The 19,611-nt window shown below is 38.4% G+C and overlaps 1 protein-coding gene and 1 long non-coding RNA gene across 2 annotated transcripts in view; one reads left to right on the plus strand and one right to left on the minus strand.

The window, feature by feature from the left end:
- Window positions 1-6,061: 6,061 nt before the first annotated feature.
- On the minus strand, window positions 6,062-11,812 carry LOC127526713 (uncharacterized). The gene is made up of 3 exons (XR_007934145.1): window positions 11,735-11,812; window positions 10,413-10,481; window positions 6,062-6,484 (listed from the first exon to the last, which is right to left on the minus strand). It is a non-coding gene; the product is annotated as an uncharacterized LOC127526713 (long non-coding RNA).
- Window positions 11,813-11,901: 89 nt separating this feature from the next.
- nceh1a (neutral cholesterol ester hydrolase 1a) overlaps window positions 11,902-19,611 on the plus strand; it is a 34,378-nt gene continuing 26,668 nt past the window's right edge. Inside the window, exon 1 of the mRNA XM_028794706.2 lies at window positions 11,902-12,108. Coding sequence (XP_028650539.1) covers window positions 11,971-12,108 — 138 coding nt within the window. The 5' untranslated portion in view covers window positions 11,902-11,970. The remainder of the gene's footprint in view (window positions 12,109-19,611) is intronic.

A 19,611-nucleotide genomic window follows, 5' to 3' on the forward strand; every position in this document is an offset into this window, starting at 1 on the left:
TAAAGGATTTTGGAGTGACAGAAGTGCAGGAAGACAGGCTGTGGTTAAGGGGAGCATGCATTTTGTGAGGCCAGCAATAGAGTTTGATACGTAGAGGCAGAAAACCTCTTTCAGTGACCATAAACAGGGATTACATGGCCAGCTGCAGTGGGTGCCATTGCCCACTACCAGGAAGTGTTCTTGGATTAAAGGAGTGAAACATTAATGAGAGCTGGCTACCGACTAATGACCCTGCAGCTGGACCAGAGCAGCACACAGGTAATAGGTGTACATTGAAAATAAGGGCGTTAGTAGGTGTGACACTGCAGCCTTACATTATTCAGTGTGATTTGCCTCATATCTACTTCTCTACTCATTGTCATTATTATGATCAAATTAAGTGTGCAAGCTCCACAGAAAAAAGACAAAAGAATGAGGAGAGCTATGGCAAAAATGCAAATATTGCTAAATTTATTATAAATGCTAATCTCACACTATTGCACATTTTTGATTGCAGAATAAGAGAAGAAAAAAGAGGAATAAGATTATAAAGAGGGAAAATGAGGTCTGAACTCATGAGGACTGAACTTGGCAACAACTGCTTAATCAGTGTGGTAAACTGCTAGGGATATTCCATCAGTCCACTGCAGTAAGAGTACATGCAAGAGCCAAAATAGAAAAATGACAAGTTTCATTAGGAGCGTCCTCATCAATACACTCTTCCATGCTCTTCACAAAATGTTTCTCTTCAATTTCATTTCAATTAAAGACCCCTTTATCAGCTTAGCATTTAATATTACTTCCTCTGATCCCTGTTTTTCTTGAGGTGGGCTGTATTCAAGCTAACTGATACTTTAATTTATTGCTGTCCATGTGGTGCAGTGGCCTGTGATATTCCTAGAGCCAAACTGCAGCCATAAATCATAGTAGTCACCTGATAAACTCTGTATTTACACACAACACCCAGGGTTTTTTATTGTCTGTTTATTCTAGAAGGAACTACTCACATAAAAATATGCAGCTGTAGAGCCATGTACTGTGAAATTCATCACCTCACACAGCACTCCATACCACTATGTCACAAGCCCTTTTGTCTTTGACCTGGGCACTTGAGAAGTCAAGCAAAATGGCACCTTTTATTGGCTAACTGAAAAGATTACAAAATGCAAGCTTTCCAGGCAACTCAGGCTCCTTCTTCACGCAAGATGTAATCAACTACTTACTGTTACTACCTACTACTACTACCTGGGCACTTTAAAAATAAGAACATCGGCAAGGAGGCAGGACACCAAAGATGAATTGCTGTTATACTTATGGATGAAGAATGGAATATAATCACACAAGACAGGAAAATGGACTGAAGAAATATATCGAAACTGTATTCTTAGGTTAATGTATGGACAATTGCACAGCTGGTTGGCTGCAGGAAGAGTGCAAAAAAAGGCAGGGATATGCTTCAGAGAGGACCAAGAATTCCTTTTCTGAACCTGGTCATTATCTAATCAGGCTTGCACTGGGGTAATGCTCATCTCAGTGGCCTCAGATGCAAGGCTGGAACCAGATGTGAACAGTGCGCCTGAAATACTTTCATCTTTTCCACTGACAGATTTCAGATAACAGGCTTAGCCTGAAAGTCTTATCATGCTGAACAAAAGTGGAGAGTTTTATGGGAAAGCTGAAAGGCAAAGCAATATTAAGAATAGTTTGAGCAGAAAATCAACCTTGAGCTTGAATGATAATGATTTTGTATCTTTTTCTGTGTTTACAGAAACTTTTTATCCTAGTAGTAGAAGAAAGCCAGATGTGTGCACTTATTTTGGGTGAGAAGTGGGGGAGGGAGAAGATAGCTTTAATTAGACTTTATTCAAAAATAGTTCTCACCATTCAATTAATCTGAAATGGACACTTTCATAGGACATTTAGTTCAGGTTAGGCATTTCTGACACTTATGTAAAGAGCTCAGATCAGCAGCAAACCATGGGCACCAGTAAGGAGCATTTCTCTGTTTGCTAACAACTGAAAATGGAAAATGGAAACTGATTTGACTTTTAGCTGCTTAACACTTGCAAAAAAGCCCTCTCTCTCCAATAAGAAATCTTTCTTTTCATTTTCAATAAAGAACATATAATTTGTCACTAAGGAACTGGACTACTTTGAGTGTCTTGCTGATATGAAGACTTAAGACACCTAGGTTGTATAATTTTTTGGGTTGCAAATATTTACAATTAGTTTTCATGCAAATAAATATAATTTTTAAATGAAAGCCTAAATTGATGTTTTTGTCTGACTGCTACTTGTGAGCAGAGAAATTTAATTGCCCATTCCTCGTCTAGTCATGGTCCCTTAAGGGCTCTAGGGGATGCACTTCAGAAGCCCTCTATTGGTGCTAAAACTGTCAGTCAGTCATTGTCCAACCCGCTATATCCTAACACAGGGTTACGGGGTTCTGCTGGAGCCAATCCCAGCCAACACAGAATGCCAGCCCACTGCAGGGCACACACTAGGGACAATTTAGGATCGCCAATGCACCTAACCTGCATGTCTTTGGACTGTGGGAGGAATCCCACGCAGACACGGGGAGAACATGCAAACTCCACGCAGGGAGGACCTGGGAAGCGAACCCAGGTCTCCTAACTGCGAGGCAGCAGCGCTATCACTGCACCACCATGCCACCCGTGCTAAAACTGTGTTTAAGTAAAGGTTTAATAGTAAAGACAGTCCCACTCAGCAAAACAGCTGGCTACTGGAGGTCCCTTGGGTTGAATACGTGCAATACAGCATGTATGGTGAGACTGGTAAGATGGATACCGGGAACAGCAGTATTGCTGGTTTTGACATTTCTTCCTATGTCACTTTAAGGAAAGAACCTACGAAGTTATTTGGTACTTCTTATAGTTGGTGCATCTGATAACACGATACAAAAAATAGGGTGCCATTTCACAAAAAACAGGTTGCCAGCTCACAACTAAACACTCATCACCAATAAATCTAACCTGAACACCTTCTGGATGCTTTAAGAAATTGGAGTAACTGAGAAACAGAAACAGAAACACAAACAGAATGAAAAACATACATGGATAGGGTTATCAGTGGGCTGCATATTTACTTAGATTTTACTTTGTGGCCCAGCCCAAGTGACTTGTCCTGACAGTGCTGCTGTGTTTTTAAGTACAAGTATTGCTGGACTTTTCTACACTGTATTAGATGTGTTCAATAAATATGTCAGTTAAGTAAATATTAGGCAAGTTCATTTGTGTTTTCTATTAAATAAAACGGAATTATGTCTTTTAATATATTCTTATTTCTAATGGTGCTAGAGAGTGGTGACGTATAACATATTGGTCAGACATGCAAATAACTTCACTGCACTCTGCATACTTGAAATAAATTAACCTTCATTATCTGAACTGATCAGCTATAAGCCAGGCAAACAAACAAAGGCTAGAATGAATTGTCTCCTCCCATGTGTTAACTTATTTATGAATCTCTTAGTCATGCTTCATGCCCTGGAAAATTCATACTGTATGCTAATGAAAGCTGAAAATAGCTGCCTTATCTTATAAAAGCAAACAGTCAATCCTTTTGGGCATGCCTGGTACGTGCTCTACTTAACATAACTATATATTCTCATACCTCTTTAATGCAAATTCAAGTTTATGGGGGGCTGGAGTATACCCCAGCAGCGCTAGGCTTAATGTAGGAGAGAAGCCCAGGCAGTATTTGAAACCCCAATCAGCCTAATCCACACATCCATGTGTCTTTATTTATTTTCTTTAAGTCAGGTATTTATTCATTCATTACTGTAGCTACTCAATGCAGTTCAGGTCTCAACAGCAACAAGCAAAGGTAGGAATCAATCTTGGATTAACTGCCAGTTCTTTGGTTAAACCTCTAGCTTATCTGAGCCTGCCATTTCATTAATTGTGCAGTTTATTAAAGTCAAGAATCCTTGGATTACAGGTAAATAAGTACATCATCTATCTATCTATCTATCTATCTATCTATCTATCTATCTATCTATCTATCTATCTATCGTGGAGAGTACAACACACAGACACTGAGGACGCACGTTAAAAGCGCCAAGAGCGTGTTTATTTTTGTCAGGCTCTTTAAAGGGCTCTCTACCACCACAGCCACAAATAAACAGGTGATACAGCCCACAAATATTCTTTCTCTCTCTCTTTTTCTTTTCTCCTCCAAACCTTCCACCTGACTCTGGCACCTTGACTGGGTTTAAGGCGGTCCTTTTTATATTGGCCAACCCGAAAATATGTCTGTGCTTCTGCTCACTTGGCCTGCCAGCACTTCTGAGTTAGATCCTTGTTTCCCACGGTCCTTCCACAGCACCCCCTGGCGGCACCCAACAGGGCTGATACAGAACTCCAAGACTCAAGGTGCCCTGCGGGAATCTGCGGCACTGCTGCACTCCAGGGAAGCTGCCATCTAGCGTCTCAGGGGAGGCAATGCCTTAAAGAAGCTGCTTTCCTCCATTTTTCCATATCCCCATCCTTCCATGAGCACTGTGGGGTGAACCATCCTGTCCTGTGAGGGTTGTTGTTCTCCAGGAGGGGCTGTGTGTATTGGCCGGTCCACGTTTTGCCCTGAAAAACATAAGCAAGAGAAGCACGGGGAGATGCTACTCCTTAGCCATCTTCTGATGTCTTCCCCGGCTCTGAGTGGACATTTTCTACACATGTGACCCAGCTGGCGGCATTCATAACACAGCTGCCTCCCTCTGTCTGTCTATCTATCTATCTGTGGTAAAGAGGTGATTGCATACATGTTGCTATGCATTTATCTTGATTGGTAGATTCCAACTGGAAACCTTGATTCTTCCAAAATAGTTTTAGAAAGGTGGTCTGCTGATCATGGGCATTCAAAAGACACATCACTAACTGCTGCCACCAATAACAATGCAATGTCTGTAAAGAACTGATGAATCACATGAGAAATAAAAAGTGACATCTCCATTTCAGCCCGCTGAAAAGACAGCATACAGTGAGAAGGCCTAAATGATTTAGACAGAAATGTGAAAACAGGTAAAGGATGTGAAGAATTCAGTCAGAAGGAGGAGGGGGAGGAGGAATAGACTGAGAAAAGGCAACCAGTTGGCACCATAACCTACGTGGAAGTGAGTCTGACACCCTTTATTATACAAATTATCTTATGATATTAAAATGCTGTTATTACGCAATGGAGCTTTTCTATTATTATTACCTAAGTCTTAAAATCTGCCTCAAATTCCTTTTCTAATAAAAAATGTCTGCTGTTCTAATAGCAATACAGCATCCACTTCACCAGGCTTACTCTAATCAAGCGATATAAGATGATGAATGGATTCCCAGAAAGAACGCACTCAAATTTGATTCTCAATTTTTAAAAAGTCCTTTCGCCTCAGATATATTACAAATATGAAACTATGTAGCATTTTAAAAGCTTCAGTAAACATTTCATCAGTCAACAGGATATTCAGCTTATCATTTTAAACATTAGGCATCAAAGTGTTGCAAAATTTAGCACTGCTGCCACAGATTGGGAATTTGGGATTTGAATCTTGTGCCCAGTCATTGTTGAGGTTGATTTTAATGTTTTTTCTCTGTGTCTATTACAGATCATTCTTCCAAATCACAAAGATTGGACGACTATGTTAACTGCTAACCTTTGGCCAAGTGCAAATACAGGGCTACGCTAAAACTAACAAAGACACCCCTCCCAGGGTTGGTTTCTGTCTTGTACCCGGATCTGCTGGAGCAAGCTCTAGTACTCCTGACTCTAAATAAGATAAAAGAGTTTTGAGAAAAATAGTTTTAATGTTAAGCTGAATACTTCTGGAAAGGTGATTTTAACGTATTGACAGTGAATAGAAAGCTCCCCAAATGTGTACCTTTGCTTTATTATTTTTTACTCAGAAATACCCTAATTAGTCTGTGGATCCAGACAAAAACAGACCAGGTTAGGTTTAAATAAAACAGCTTAACCATCCATCTATTTTCTATACTCTCTAAGACATTGCAGGGTGAGACAGCACTGGGCATGAAATAGTAACCAGTCATGGATGGGATGCCACTCTGTCACAAGGCACACCCTTACTCATACTATTGCAGCATTCAAAATGCTAAAAATTCTCAACCCCAATTAAATTTTCTTTTTATTCTTCTTTTTACATGCCAGTGTGATTGACAATGTGTATAATTATGAAACATTAAGATTACTACTAAAACCTGAATATTAGAGGGAATTTTTATTTTTTCTTCAACTTATTCAGCTGAAGACTTGGTTAGCATTACTTTGATGCTTATGTGTACACCTCCCGTTTCACTGGAATGTTATAATGACCAGTGTTCACAATACCAATAATCCAACCTTATGTATATTTATAGAAACGTGTACTTTTCAGGAAGGCTTCATGTCTGGGACTGTCTGAGTCCTGTGACAGCTTGCTTGGTGGATATGTGGTTGCCAGGATGGAAATGTTCGTACAGGACAGAATCAGGACCTAGCTGGGCTGTAAAAGAGAAAGGAAAATATGCACTAGCTTTGGATAGGTATGTTGGCATTACAGTGAACAAGGAAGGGTGCCACTGGAAAGCATTCAGCCCAGTAAATACATTGGGTGCCCTAAGAGCACGACGGGTAGAGACTCCAGAGAAGACAAAAGTTGCAATCTAGGTATGATAGTAGAGTGCAGAAAATGCCCAACCCTCCCTTAAGAGAAAAAAATGTGGTCTCAGAAATTTCATAAATCCTCCTATCCTAATGATTAGTAAGGGTCACGTCGTGTCATTCTCCAAAATACTATATCCTAACACAGGGTCATGGGGGTCTGCTGGAGCCAATCCTAGTCAGCACAGGGTGCAAGGCAAGAACAAACCCCAGGCAGGGTGTTAGCCCACCGCAGGGCACACACACACACCCACACACCAAACACACACTAGGGACAATTTAGGATTGCCAAAGCACCTAACCTGCATGTCTTTGGACTGTGGGAGGAAACCAGAGCACCCAGAGGAAACCCACACAGACACGGGGAGAACATGCAAACTCCACGCAGGGTGGACCTGGGAAGCGAACCCAGGTCTCCTTACTGCGAGACAGCAGCACTACCACTGCACCACTGTGCCACCCTTAGTAAAGGTATGTTACTATTTTAAAAGTGGATACCAAGGGACTGGGCAGAAGCAGGCCAGAACCCTCCCGTCCATAAGATGGGAGTTCATTATGTTCAAATATAAAAAGTGTTAGCCCATTAAGAGAGGCAGCCCAAAATTTGCCTATGACACCTTGCTGTTTAAGGCTACTGATGGTATTGGGACACCACATGCTGCTAGAGATAGTTTGAGCCCGATATCCCTGTAGTTTGGCTGACTCTGATCCTGAATGTGATTCAAGAGCTGCCAGGATGACTTTGAGATTGGATTTAAATACACCACCATGAAGATGGGTCTGAAATCTGGATGTAATTTGGGATAAGGGCTCAATGGATGAAGACCGAGAGGAATGGAAGGCAAAGAGAGGTATAGAAAAAATAACTGGTGATCATGACAAAAGGTAGAGCTTTTTCTGTGCCACCTCACCTGTGGTCTCATTTGTAAAACTTTGCATGGATCGGAGTGTGAAAGTATGCATCTGCCATAAAACAGCCAACTGTGTAAGGCAAAAAAAAAAAATCTGATTTATAAAACTTAGTGTACACATATCTGTACAGCCATGGCCAAAAGTTTTGAGAATGACTCAAATATTAATTTTCACAAAGTTTGCTGCCTCAGTTTTTATGATGGCAAATTGCATATACTCCAGAATGTTATGAAAAGTGATCAGATGAATTGCAATTAATTGCAAAGTCCCACTTTGCCATGAAAATGAACTTAATCCCAAAAAAAAACATTTGCACTGCATTTCAGCCCTGCCAGAAAAAGACCGGCTGACATCATTTCAGCGATCCTCTCGTTGACACAGGTCAGAGTGTTGACGAGGACAAGGCTGGAGATCACTCCGTCACGCTGATTGAGTTAGAATAGCAGACTGGATGCTTTTAAAGGAGGGTGGTACTTCCAGCAAGCGCCAGGACCGTCTCCTAAGGTTGATTTACCTGCAGGATTGGGGCACCACCAATGAAGAGCTTGCTAAGGAATGGCAGCAGGAAGGTGTGAGTGCATCTGCACACAGAGTGAAGCAAAGACTTTTGGAGGATAGCCTGGTGTCAAGAAGGGCAGCAAAGAAACCATTTCTCTCCAAGAAAAACATCAGGGACAGACTGATATTTTACAAAAGGTACAGGGATTGGACTGCTGAGGACTTGGGTAAAGTAATTTTCTCTGATGAGAAGAAAAGGTGAGCGCTACCATCAGTTCTGAGTCATGCCACCAGTAAAGCATCCTCAGACCATTCATGCATGGAGTTGCTTCTCGGCCAAAAAAACAATACTTGTGTCATTCCCAAAATGACATGACTGTACGTAAGTTTCCCTATTCACAATCATTTTGTAAATGGGCACACATGAATGTTCCTCAAACCCTGCCTGGTTGTCCCTCTGAAAGTCATATATGGACTATGCTTATCAACTCTCAACTAAATAACAGTGCCAAGAGCATGCATCGATGAAAGGAATAAGGTACCAGTGTTTGAAAGGGTGGCCATTATCATCAGGCACATGTAATGACGTTTGCTGTTACAATAAATAGTACAGGCCTTATGAAACACTGAGAGTTCAGCCATTTACCTTATCAAGAAGCCACCCATCAGCAAGTTATTTGGCAATGCACCTTTGTCTGAAAATAAATCAATTTGGGCTGACCCAGGTCACTGAGCCACAACTTTTGTCAATCTCATCTTGGCATCACAGATAACTTGTATATTAATGGAATTTCATTGCTTACAGTTAACAAAAGCAGTTTCATTCTCACAAGGTACTCTTATTGCAATATGACTGCAGCCAATTGCCCCAGTTACATTAAGAAAACCAGACTCTGTTGAAAATTGTCTTTTTACGTTCGCTTGTACTTTCACACCATACATAAACTGAATATAGCACCTCTTCAGTCGGGTTATGGCTTCCAGCACAGCTAACGAAGATCAACCTTGGTTTAGATGTTCCTGATCTGTTGTTCAGTTCCCTCTGGTAGGTGAACATTGCCAGAAAGACACCTACTCTTAAAACATGCATTTGAACAGGTAGAGCAAGATTTTAAGCAGCCTGACTTTCTGATGCTGAGCCCAATTCAGCACACATTTCCAAGAGAATGTCTGTTGGGAGCCTAAATCAGCTCAAATGCCAGTTATCATCATGAGCAAAAAAAATCCTACCAGTCCCTACAAGCTTGTCCTTTTAGTGTATGACCATTTGCATAGTCTTCAAGTAGCAACAAACAAACAATATTGTGTCACAACATTATGTTATGAATAGGCTATAGGACATGGTATTTATACTTCTCTGTATGCAGGGAGTTCATCACACCTATGTTTTTACTTAATGCACTTATTGACAACAAGGGATTGCACTGGATGGAAGCCAATATAAACTGAGGAAAACACAAGTGCTGCAAGTTCTTCAGTGCAAGTATGTAGCATTGGCCCCCTTAACAGACAATTAAAATAAAATATTTACATCACACTAATCTCTGTTTATGTTTAATATGTTTGTCACATTGACACATATTATAATAACGGCTCGATGATATGAATTATTAATCACATCATTCAGCATTTGGTGGGTATAGCTGCAATTCTCTACTTTTTCAAGGGAGTCGGCATATCCTACTTTCTCTGATATGTTGCATATAGATGGGTCATAGTCACTGTAAATACACTCAAGTTCTCTTATCAAGTTGTCTTATACAAGTCCCAACTGTTATGTGGAAAGTTGCGTACACACATTTTGGGCCAGTTTTTGTGAGCATTTAAGTTTTAGAAATCTGACCTCTGGAAAGCAGAGGGTTGACATACTGTATGAAGAAAAGCCAATATTTTTCAATTTATTTCCTTTATACTTTTGATTCTTTTTTATTCATTAAAAAGACATCACCTTTAGCCTCCTTTGAATGTATTCTGGTTGTGGATAATTGCCAATACTGCACCCTACTTTCACAATATCTTTACTCAATTTCTGTAAACTGCTGCAACTCAGCTGGAGAATGTATATCTGTTTTCTTCACAACCCTGGCAGCAAATGAATAACTGCACCCTAGCAAAGGGTACACTCAGATCTGTCTAAAAGAGGAGGTGGAGCAGGCATATCCAAAAATTCAAAATCTGCAGTCCCTTTTAACACATCCACCCATCTTTCAAACCTTCTTATCCACAGCTGGGTTGCAGGGAAGCTGGAGCATATATCAGCAAGCATTAGGCACAATGCCTGGACAGAGTGTCAGTCCATCACAGGGTCAAAACACTCATGCACACTCAGGGGTCAGTTTAGCAATGCCCTTTCACCTAACATGCATGTTTTTGTACTGTGGAAACAAACTGGAACACCTGGAGGAAACCCATGCTGACATGGGGAGAACCTGAAACATAAACCATAAAAACATAAAATACATACATGTTTAAATATCTTAATAAGGTTGCACAAAAAACGGTTACTTATACTCAGAATGAAATCTGAAATTTGTGGGAGAGACAATGCCTTATTCAAAACTGGAAAGATCTCACCCTGGACCCTGCTCATCTGCACTGATACAGACCGCCTAGCTAACACTAATATCACTCGGAATTTATGATGATTTTATAATGCCCTTCAGTGACAATGTCCAGGATTTGAGGCATCTATTAGAGATTCGGAATAACTTGCTCTAAAATTAATAACAAATACATGTTTTATTTTCTGACTTGCCTGTTTTTAAGTCTGGCCCTGCTTTTTCAGGGTTGGTAAGTCGAACAAGGAGATCATTCCTCGCAAATAGCAGATCGCTTTACGATTTATGAGGACTCGTCAGTCTTCGAAGTGACGTCCTGCGGCTTATACGTGGTAAGTTAAATAAATAACAGTTTAACTACCAACACCACAAAGCAAATTAAACTTCTGCGCAATAGGACAACGTTCGGTTATTTTTACACAAGGTATACTAAAAATAACGTTATCTTCACCGACTGCAAGAAAATGTGATTCGGCCGGGTGATATAAGTGTTCCAGATTTATCGAAAATTAAATTTATCCGATGTTATTTTTATTTTGTTCCTGCCACGGGTTGGGACACTGACATAACGCATCGCGTCCGTCGCGGCTCTTCCGTCGTTTTCTTTAAAGTTACACGATAGGTGAAAGACGGTGACGTCACTTTGAGAAGGATTCCGGAAACCTGCACTAGATAACCAATGAAACACTTTTTTAAAACAGTATCATAATTAGCTACAATACGTCCTGTGATTGCATTTTAAACATTTTAAAATGTGTACATTATATGAAATTACTTTGTGTTTTCTAACAAGCTGACAAGTGTGATTTTACAAAATCTGAAACGCTTTTCCGAAGGCCTCACCAAAGGTGTAAAAATGTGACTAACGTCTCCAAGAATCCTCATTATCTAGCCGTTGTTATGTACACACATTATAACTTCTGGAGGTCTAGTGCCAAGTGGGTCAAAGAGGAGACTTTCGTTAAATCAACATCCCCTGACCTTGCTCACAATTTTATTCGACCTACGCGCTTCTGATAAAAAAAACCAAGCCGTCTCTCCCAAGGTGTGATGGGAAATAGAGTCCTAATTTTTTTCTCATTGTAAACAACGCTATAACACAAGATCTCTCAATTCATACTTACTTGTTTTACCATTTCTGTCATGAATATTCTCCTTTCTTTCGTCTCTTTCAATAGCTCCTTCACTAAACTCACATTCCTGTATCGAGTCTCAGTACTTCAATTCCCATTATCCTTTTCGCTATGCTCAGCCAATTGGCTGAGCAGCATTACACAACAGCTAATAGTAAAACGCTTCATTAAAGCCGTTCCCCTTCTGTCAATTGTGCTGCACCGACTCATCAGGTTCACTTGTAGTCATGAAGCTAGCTGTGGGTTTGTGTTTGCTCCTGACTCTGCTGTCGGCCTATTATATCTACATTCCACTGCCCAGCACAGTCTCCGAGCCATGGAAGCTAATGCTGCTGGATGCCACTTTCCGAGGTGTTCAGCATCTGGTAAGGCTGCGCGTATCGCTCATCGCACAGGTTGTCCGTTGTTGGACCAGCTACAAGGGCTGAGGTTTCACTTTGGCTAAGACTACACTATGTTAACCAAGCACCGAGGTGATAAGATACCGTTTGGACAATGTGTAATAATAATAATAATAATTCTTTACATTTATATAGCGCTTTTCTCACTATTCAAAGCACTCTTCACGCAGAGAGGACCCGGGAAGTAGTAATTCAGTAACTGTTTTTGGTTACTTTAAAACGTTTTATTGCAAATCATTTAATTATAATGTATATTGATGCTTTCATAAATTACTAGGAGCGGAATCACATATTGGAATATAAATAAATGCATTAGGTATGATTATTTAAATTGTCCCGAGTATCTTGAAGAGGATGTAAGGACGAAAGGCTCGATTATGTAATGTACGTAAAACGGGTAGGACGCTTATTTTTTTATGCATCTTGGATTATTTTTTTTACTGCCATTTCGACCAGTTACTAATTTAGGCAACGCGTAAATCGTTACATTAATTCAGTTTTAATACTCTATAACCATCACCTCTGAAGATAACAACGCACGAGGGCGGCCGTAGATCTTGTCAGTAAGAACAGCTGGGGATCGCATTGCAGCAACGCGCAAAGGCTACGGAATATATCACTCTTTGCCTAGGAATGTGCACCTTACCAAAATGTGACTTTGCCTTTTCCACTGGACAGCAGAATTTCGGATGAATGCTATATTTGTGATGAATTCGGTGTGGCAATGAGAAACAGAAATGCGCCGAGCCAGATATTTGTTTGATGGACGGAGAGACGACATCATGCAGTGCAGAGTAAGATACAATGGACTTATGTTTCAAATTGTTTTAGTGTATTAAGCTGTGCAGGGTGCTACGCGGAGTAAATTACAGTTTACTCCATCATGATGACCTTAGTGTCCAGTCAACAGATATTCTGCACGTGCAGGTGTCAGTCAGTGGTCAGTTGAGCTTTCACTCCATTGTGGGACTGTGGAGATATCTTTACAGGTTAAATGCTAGATATAATCCATAGTAGATAGCAGAATTTCTGAAGAGTGTAGGCCCTGTGTACTGTTTGACATTGCAATATTTCACACCTTTATACATTTGTATATTAGTTGCAAAAATATTACTTTTTAGCCGACAAAATAATATGCTATTCCCTGAAATAATGAATAAGGTTACACTGAATGTAATTTATAAGGTTATGATTATGAATTATAATGTAAACTACTGATGAGGATTGAATACAAGTATAGTTATTACTTTATATAGTGCATTATGTTGTTGTGACTATTCGAGTAAAGCAACCATCCATTTTCTAGCATGCTTTCTTGATGGAACTGGACATGAGGTGGGTACTAACCCTAGACCCTGCGCCGTCCTGTATATGACACACTTGTGATTTCTCATACAGGGCCAATGTAGAAGTCCCTAGAAAGTGTGAAGGCATATTTAATTCTGCATTGAACCCAGTTTCAGAGTTTGTTTTGACATGTACTACAATCCAAGAAATGTAATAGAATATATTTGGCTGAAAATATTCAGTCCTAGTCTGGTGACTACCAATGTGGACTTTGTTTGTTCTGTCAGTGTGAGAGTAAGATTTTCTCTGTTTTTCCCAAAATTGTCCCAGTATGAGTGAGCATGCCTTGTGATAGACTGTGGAAATGTTAAGAATTTGTACCTACATTGTCCAAAGTGCTGCTGGTGTAGGCTTCTGTAACCCTAATAGCCTGAACTGGTTTCAATAAATGGATAGACCAAACATTTTTGCTTGCATAGTGTTAAAAGATAAGAGATCTGCAGACTTTGCGTTTTTACTTAAATGGTATACATTAAATAGACAAATGAGTTTATCTCCTGACAAATGAAACACTCCCATCATTAGGATGTGAACCACATAAGTTCATAGAGAAACAAAGACAGGTAATTAAATGATAAATTCAATTTAGGGGATACTAGCTTATTTGTACTTCACAAGCCGAAATCAAGTAGGTGAACAGTCCTCAGTTTTGACAGCATTCGAGAAATTGGATGAAAATGAATAATGGTCAGAGTTTTAGTTTTTGGTGTTCAAATAATTTTATTTTATGGCAAAAAGTGAAAGTTGAAAGTATTTTTTATAGTATTTGGTAGAATTTTGAAAACAGTTCAGTGTATGCTTGTAAGTATGTAGTGGCTTAAGAAACTTTTTTTATTCTATAGCAGAGCATTCTAGATTGTTAATTCTTACAACTTAATGTTGGACCACAGAGTATTGTTACCTAATCTTGAAGATAACTGCTTCCATATACAGTACAGTATGTATAATTGACCACTTTTGTACAGGTGTATAGAATTCACTCTTAACAAGCGCTGTGCCTTGTCAAACTACCCTAGAAGCTTATTTTAAAGCAGTAGCTTGTATAAAATGTTTTTATATATCTGTCCATTTGCTGAGTGTTTATTGTTCAGTATGAGGTATTGGAGCCTATCCTGACTACAACAGGGAGGAGGTAGAAACCAGCCAAGAATGGGATTCCCAATTCAAACTGGACTGTGAGAGCATACCCCTGGTGAAACAGCAGGAGGAGAACAGAAGTGCAGATTCTAGACTGATAATCCAGTCAGAAAACAAACCTGGACCCAAGTGCTATGTGGCAGCAACACTGGCTTTAGTGTTGTGATGACATCTGATATTTCCTATTTCTTCATTTCCTTTAACTATGATTTTCTGACTTTCACTCCAAAACTAGCCCCCGCATTTCAGTCGTAGTCTTAATATGATTGCACCACACTAGGGCTGGGCAATAAAATGCTAAATATAATTATTTCAAAATAACTTTTCTTCAATAGAAATATAAGACATAATCGATAGAAAGTTGATAGAACTCATTAATTCCTTCCATGTTTTGGTAGACAACACAAAAAGCCAACAATAAACCAATCAATCCAAACCAATCATGTGGCTGGAAAAGAGTTACAGCCACATCACATCAGGTTAGGTTGGTGCACACAGCACAGAGCGTAACAGCTGGCAGCAACACATGCTAATATTTGGGTTTCAGCAGTTACGCACGCCAATATGTCAGATGTGGAAGCAAGATAAATGAGAAAATGAAGACAGAAAATGTTAATGAAATCCAAAAAAAAATCGGCTTTAATGAAGAAGACATCCCAATGGAAATAGCCCAAGGCTCAAAAGACGAGGACATTGTTGAAAAGAAGGGTCAGAGGAATTCGGTAGTGTGGAGATATTTTGGCTATTTAAAGTCCCACAAGAAACAGAGTAGCGTACAGTGCAAATTGTGTTGAAAGCATGTTCCCAGAAAGACAGGTTATACCACTAATGATATGTACCATCTAAAGCAGTGCCATTCTTTAGAGCAGACACAATGTAAAAGTTTACAGTCCCAGACCCAATCAAATGCTGCACTAATGTTTTTTTTTTTTGTGCCTTTCTTTTTTTGCTTTAGAGCATAAGCTGACCTCAATTGAGTGAATATGTCAGTTTTATGTTTTACATTGTTTACATTTGAAACCTGCTTGAATTTGTATTGAGGATATATACAGAATGTTTTTTGTCTATTATTTGTGGGTTTTTTCCCGATAATTTAACAGTTTGAATCTATACCAATGAAAGGATACAGTATAGATGTAGTTTTTTTTTTTAGATTTTATTTTGTATTAATACCTACTTTATTTATTTGGAACTGCACAAAGAATTGACTTTGTGTTCTCCTGTAGAACTTGAAAGCTTAAAGATTTTAGATTTAAGAATTTAGAATTAAGATTTTATTTTATTTATTTGGAGATGACCAACAAATTTAGTTTATTCCCCTGAAAAAATCGAAAGCTTTTGGATGGTCAGAATTCACTTTTTTATTTTCTATTACCTATTTTGTTTTTGTTTTCCTTATAACACTTGAAGCTTTTGACTGGTCAGAATTAAGATTTTAGTTTATTATACATACCTATTTTATTTATTTGAAATACAGTATAATGCTCTACAGTACATTTGTCATGTTTAACTTCTGACAGAAAATAAATAATATTTAAACCAAAATTAACCTAATAATATCTTTATATCTCACTTAAGAGTAAAAAGGAACTTTTTTAAGCTTGACAGAAATATCACAAAAATTTTTTCATATCGGTCGATAATTTGTTTCCATATCGCCCAGCCCTACACCACACTCAAATTGCTTCCCCTCATTGTTTATTATTATTCTTACAAAAAACTTTGTAAAGCATCAAAAGTCTTCTGAGAGTCTATTAAATGATTTTGACCTTTCTTTAATGATTCCAGAATATTATCAAAGGAACCTCTCTCCCCTTTATAAACACTTGTACTGGACAGCTGCTTCTGTAATTTATCTTACAAATAAACGGAGGGAACTCTGCATCTTATCCAAGTCAAGTTAACTGGCCTGTAGCTTCCAAGTCTGACATAGTCTTTTCCTTTTGTATACAATAGTGCATACACTAGAATTCAACTTCAGCAGGAATGGTCTTGTTTTAAAGAGATATGTTTAAAGGCTTATGCATAATATTGTGTGTTTCCAGCAATGAATTCCAATTATCTTTTTAAATGTACCATACTGTTTAGTATACACCTTCAATTTGCTTATTATAACATGCAAAAAGATATTCAGTTGTTTCTTTATAATTATTTTATCTGTCTAGTGCTTTTCTCAAACTATTTTGGTTATTTTTTCATAGTTCTCTTTCAGCTACAATAATGATGAGAAAATATTATAAGGTTGATTTTTTTTTTTTGTAGTGTTAGTAATGCTGTTTGGCGTTTCCACTTGTTGCTTCTGTTGATCATGCTGTCGTTAAAGATGACTAGTTCCAGGGTTGTTTTCCATTGGCAGGGTGTCCCATCATCTTTTGTGTATGCTTTAACATAACTGACCAGTCTGTGCTACTTTTCATAATGAAGGCTTTTCAATCTCTGTCCCTAAGGATGTATCCTATCTCTGTAAATGATACGGGAGTACTCCCTTAATTCTCTGGACTAATGTTTTTCCTGAGGTACTGAAATGGCCACAAACAGTCTTGAAAGGCATCTTTGGTAAAGCAGTCTGTTTTAGTTTGGGAAAATGGTTCAAAGGTTTTAACAGAAAATAAGCAGGCAAGAATCAGAGAGGAAAGGTCCAATACTTCAATTGTTTACTTGTTCAAATATAATATCAGTTACATACAATATAATAGCAATATACATGCAGATATAGGAATTGTACTATTGACTTACAGTAATATATATATATATATATATATGAATTATACTATTGACTTACAGTAATATCAGATATATGAATTATACTATACTTACAGTAATATCAAAAGATATGATTTATACTATTGACTTACAGTAATATCAAAAGACCCAGAGCCATCATCCTAGACCAGTAGACTGAGGGAGCCCGCGTGTCAGTCTCGTCAGAGGATCAACTCGTGAGCCTGGTCCAATACCGGGCAGTGTGCACGTTCCCCACGGTTGAGCTTCCGAAGAGGGGCGGAACCTTCCCTTATATACTAATTGAGTGTCCTTACCCAAAATGGCTTACGTGTAAGCAGTGTATACAGAAGTGATCAGTTTCAGCACACACCCTTCCACGGGATGCAGTATTGTTTTTCTTCTACTTGGCCCTCACTGAGATGGTGCCTAGTATCAGAAGACACACAATAACGAGCGTTGCTTGCAATGAAGCCCCTCGAAGTGAAAAACAAGTACATGGCCTTGACTGTATTCCCATAACATTCTGAAACTCTTTATGAGAAGCAAGTTTTTGCACATTCTTTCGCTATCATCCCAAACATTCCAGTCTTTGTAGCTGGTTTTGCACTGAAGCGACCAACCCCCCCCTCTTACTCCTTTATTTCATCCCTTCTCCTGTTACAGAGAAAACCTTTTTTATTACACAGTCATACTGGCTTTTTACTTAAATTTCTCATTTTGGTAATTGTTTGCACAATCAAAAGAGAATGAAAGAACCTCATTAACAACTAATTATGGTGTCATAATACTCAAGCCTCCAATGTCATTCTTCCTCATCATACACTGGCATTTTGCTCCTGCTCTCATTAAAAGTAAGTTAATGAAACATTTTGTGGCTTATTTCAGGCTGCCAAAAATATTTTATGAAAAAAAGATTTCATACAAAAATATAATTCATACCACAATTTTAACTTTAGCTCATCACTCTCTGTACAAAATGCTGTTGTTTAAATTTGAAAACAAGAGGTTTTACAGGATATGTATTGCATATTTTTTCAACAGATATGAAATAGTCTAATTTTTGCACAAATACATTTGTCTAGTTTGGCTGAAATTGGAATTTGGGTATAGAAAACAAGTTATGTCCTTTGAGATTGCCAAGTATTAATCAGCAAATTTCAAGTATTCCACAAATAAGATACTCATCTGATCATCTTTAGTTGCACCTTAAGTAAAATAGAGAAGTTCATACTTATGACCACAGAAACAGTGTTGAAAGAAACTAGGATGTGGGTTAAAACATGATGTAACTGAGAACAGGTTATTAGAGTGCAAACTTGTTAGAAGACATTTTATTCTAGATATTGCTGCATAAATTCTGTCTGTTCCAACTGTGTCTTATTAACTGACTAAAAAAGGCCAAAATGCCGTTTTTTCATTCATCCACATTTTCTCAAGTGTTGAAAGTTTAACTTCAAAACCTGAAAATGTTGACTTTGAAATGAAACATACTGTCGTTCAAAAAGCTTCCTTTATTTGTAAGCCGATACACAAACAGATGTCCTAAAAGTTGCATTCTTTTTTCAGAACGTTTTTGATTTTATTTAAAGCTAGCTTTGTGTCCTGAATTGTCACATCTTAAGTTACTTTTCCTGTGTTATTATTAATCACTTATTAAATGAGCAATGGCAAAAATGAATATGTCAAAATTTCTGAATAATATAAATATAACAGAGTTGCTGTTTTCTAAATGCAGAATAAACTTTAAGATCATTTCGAGATAAAATGTCTTCCCGAACAGTATGCTTTTTTTTAACAAAAACCAGCAGCCACATGGGGCCCATCAGGAGTGGGATTGGAAACCACTGTATTAGTGATTTTTAGAAATTTTGCCAACATTTACTGAATACCTTTAAGTGGAATACTCAGTTGGTTTCTGTTTTAAGCAAACCATGTCTTTATCCTAAATTTACAAGCTGACTTAATGCATTGCCTTACAGTTAGATTTTTTGTTTCTGTCTTTCCTTGTCTTTGAGCACATTCAACATAAACTAAAAGTTCATTGCAAATGGCCCTGCTGATTTAATGCAAGTCTTTGCTGTTGTGTCAGACAAAAGTGTACTTGCGTCTTCAGGTCAGTCTACATTCTCACTGTTTTTTTTGTAAGTGCTTTGAAAGTTGATGTTGACCTTCACGTTCTGCCTTTTTTCACACTTATTTCACTTGCAAATTGCATTGGTTTGAATCCTGCTGTGGTGACACATTTTTTTCTGTTTTTAC

This window comes from Erpetoichthys calabaricus, chromosome 2 (genome assembly GCF_900747795.2).
Source record: "Erpetoichthys calabaricus chromosome 2, fErpCal1.3, whole genome shotgun sequence".
NCBI classification, from domain to species: Eukaryota; Metazoa; Chordata; class Cladistia; order Polypteriformes; family Polypteridae; genus Erpetoichthys; species Erpetoichthys calabaricus.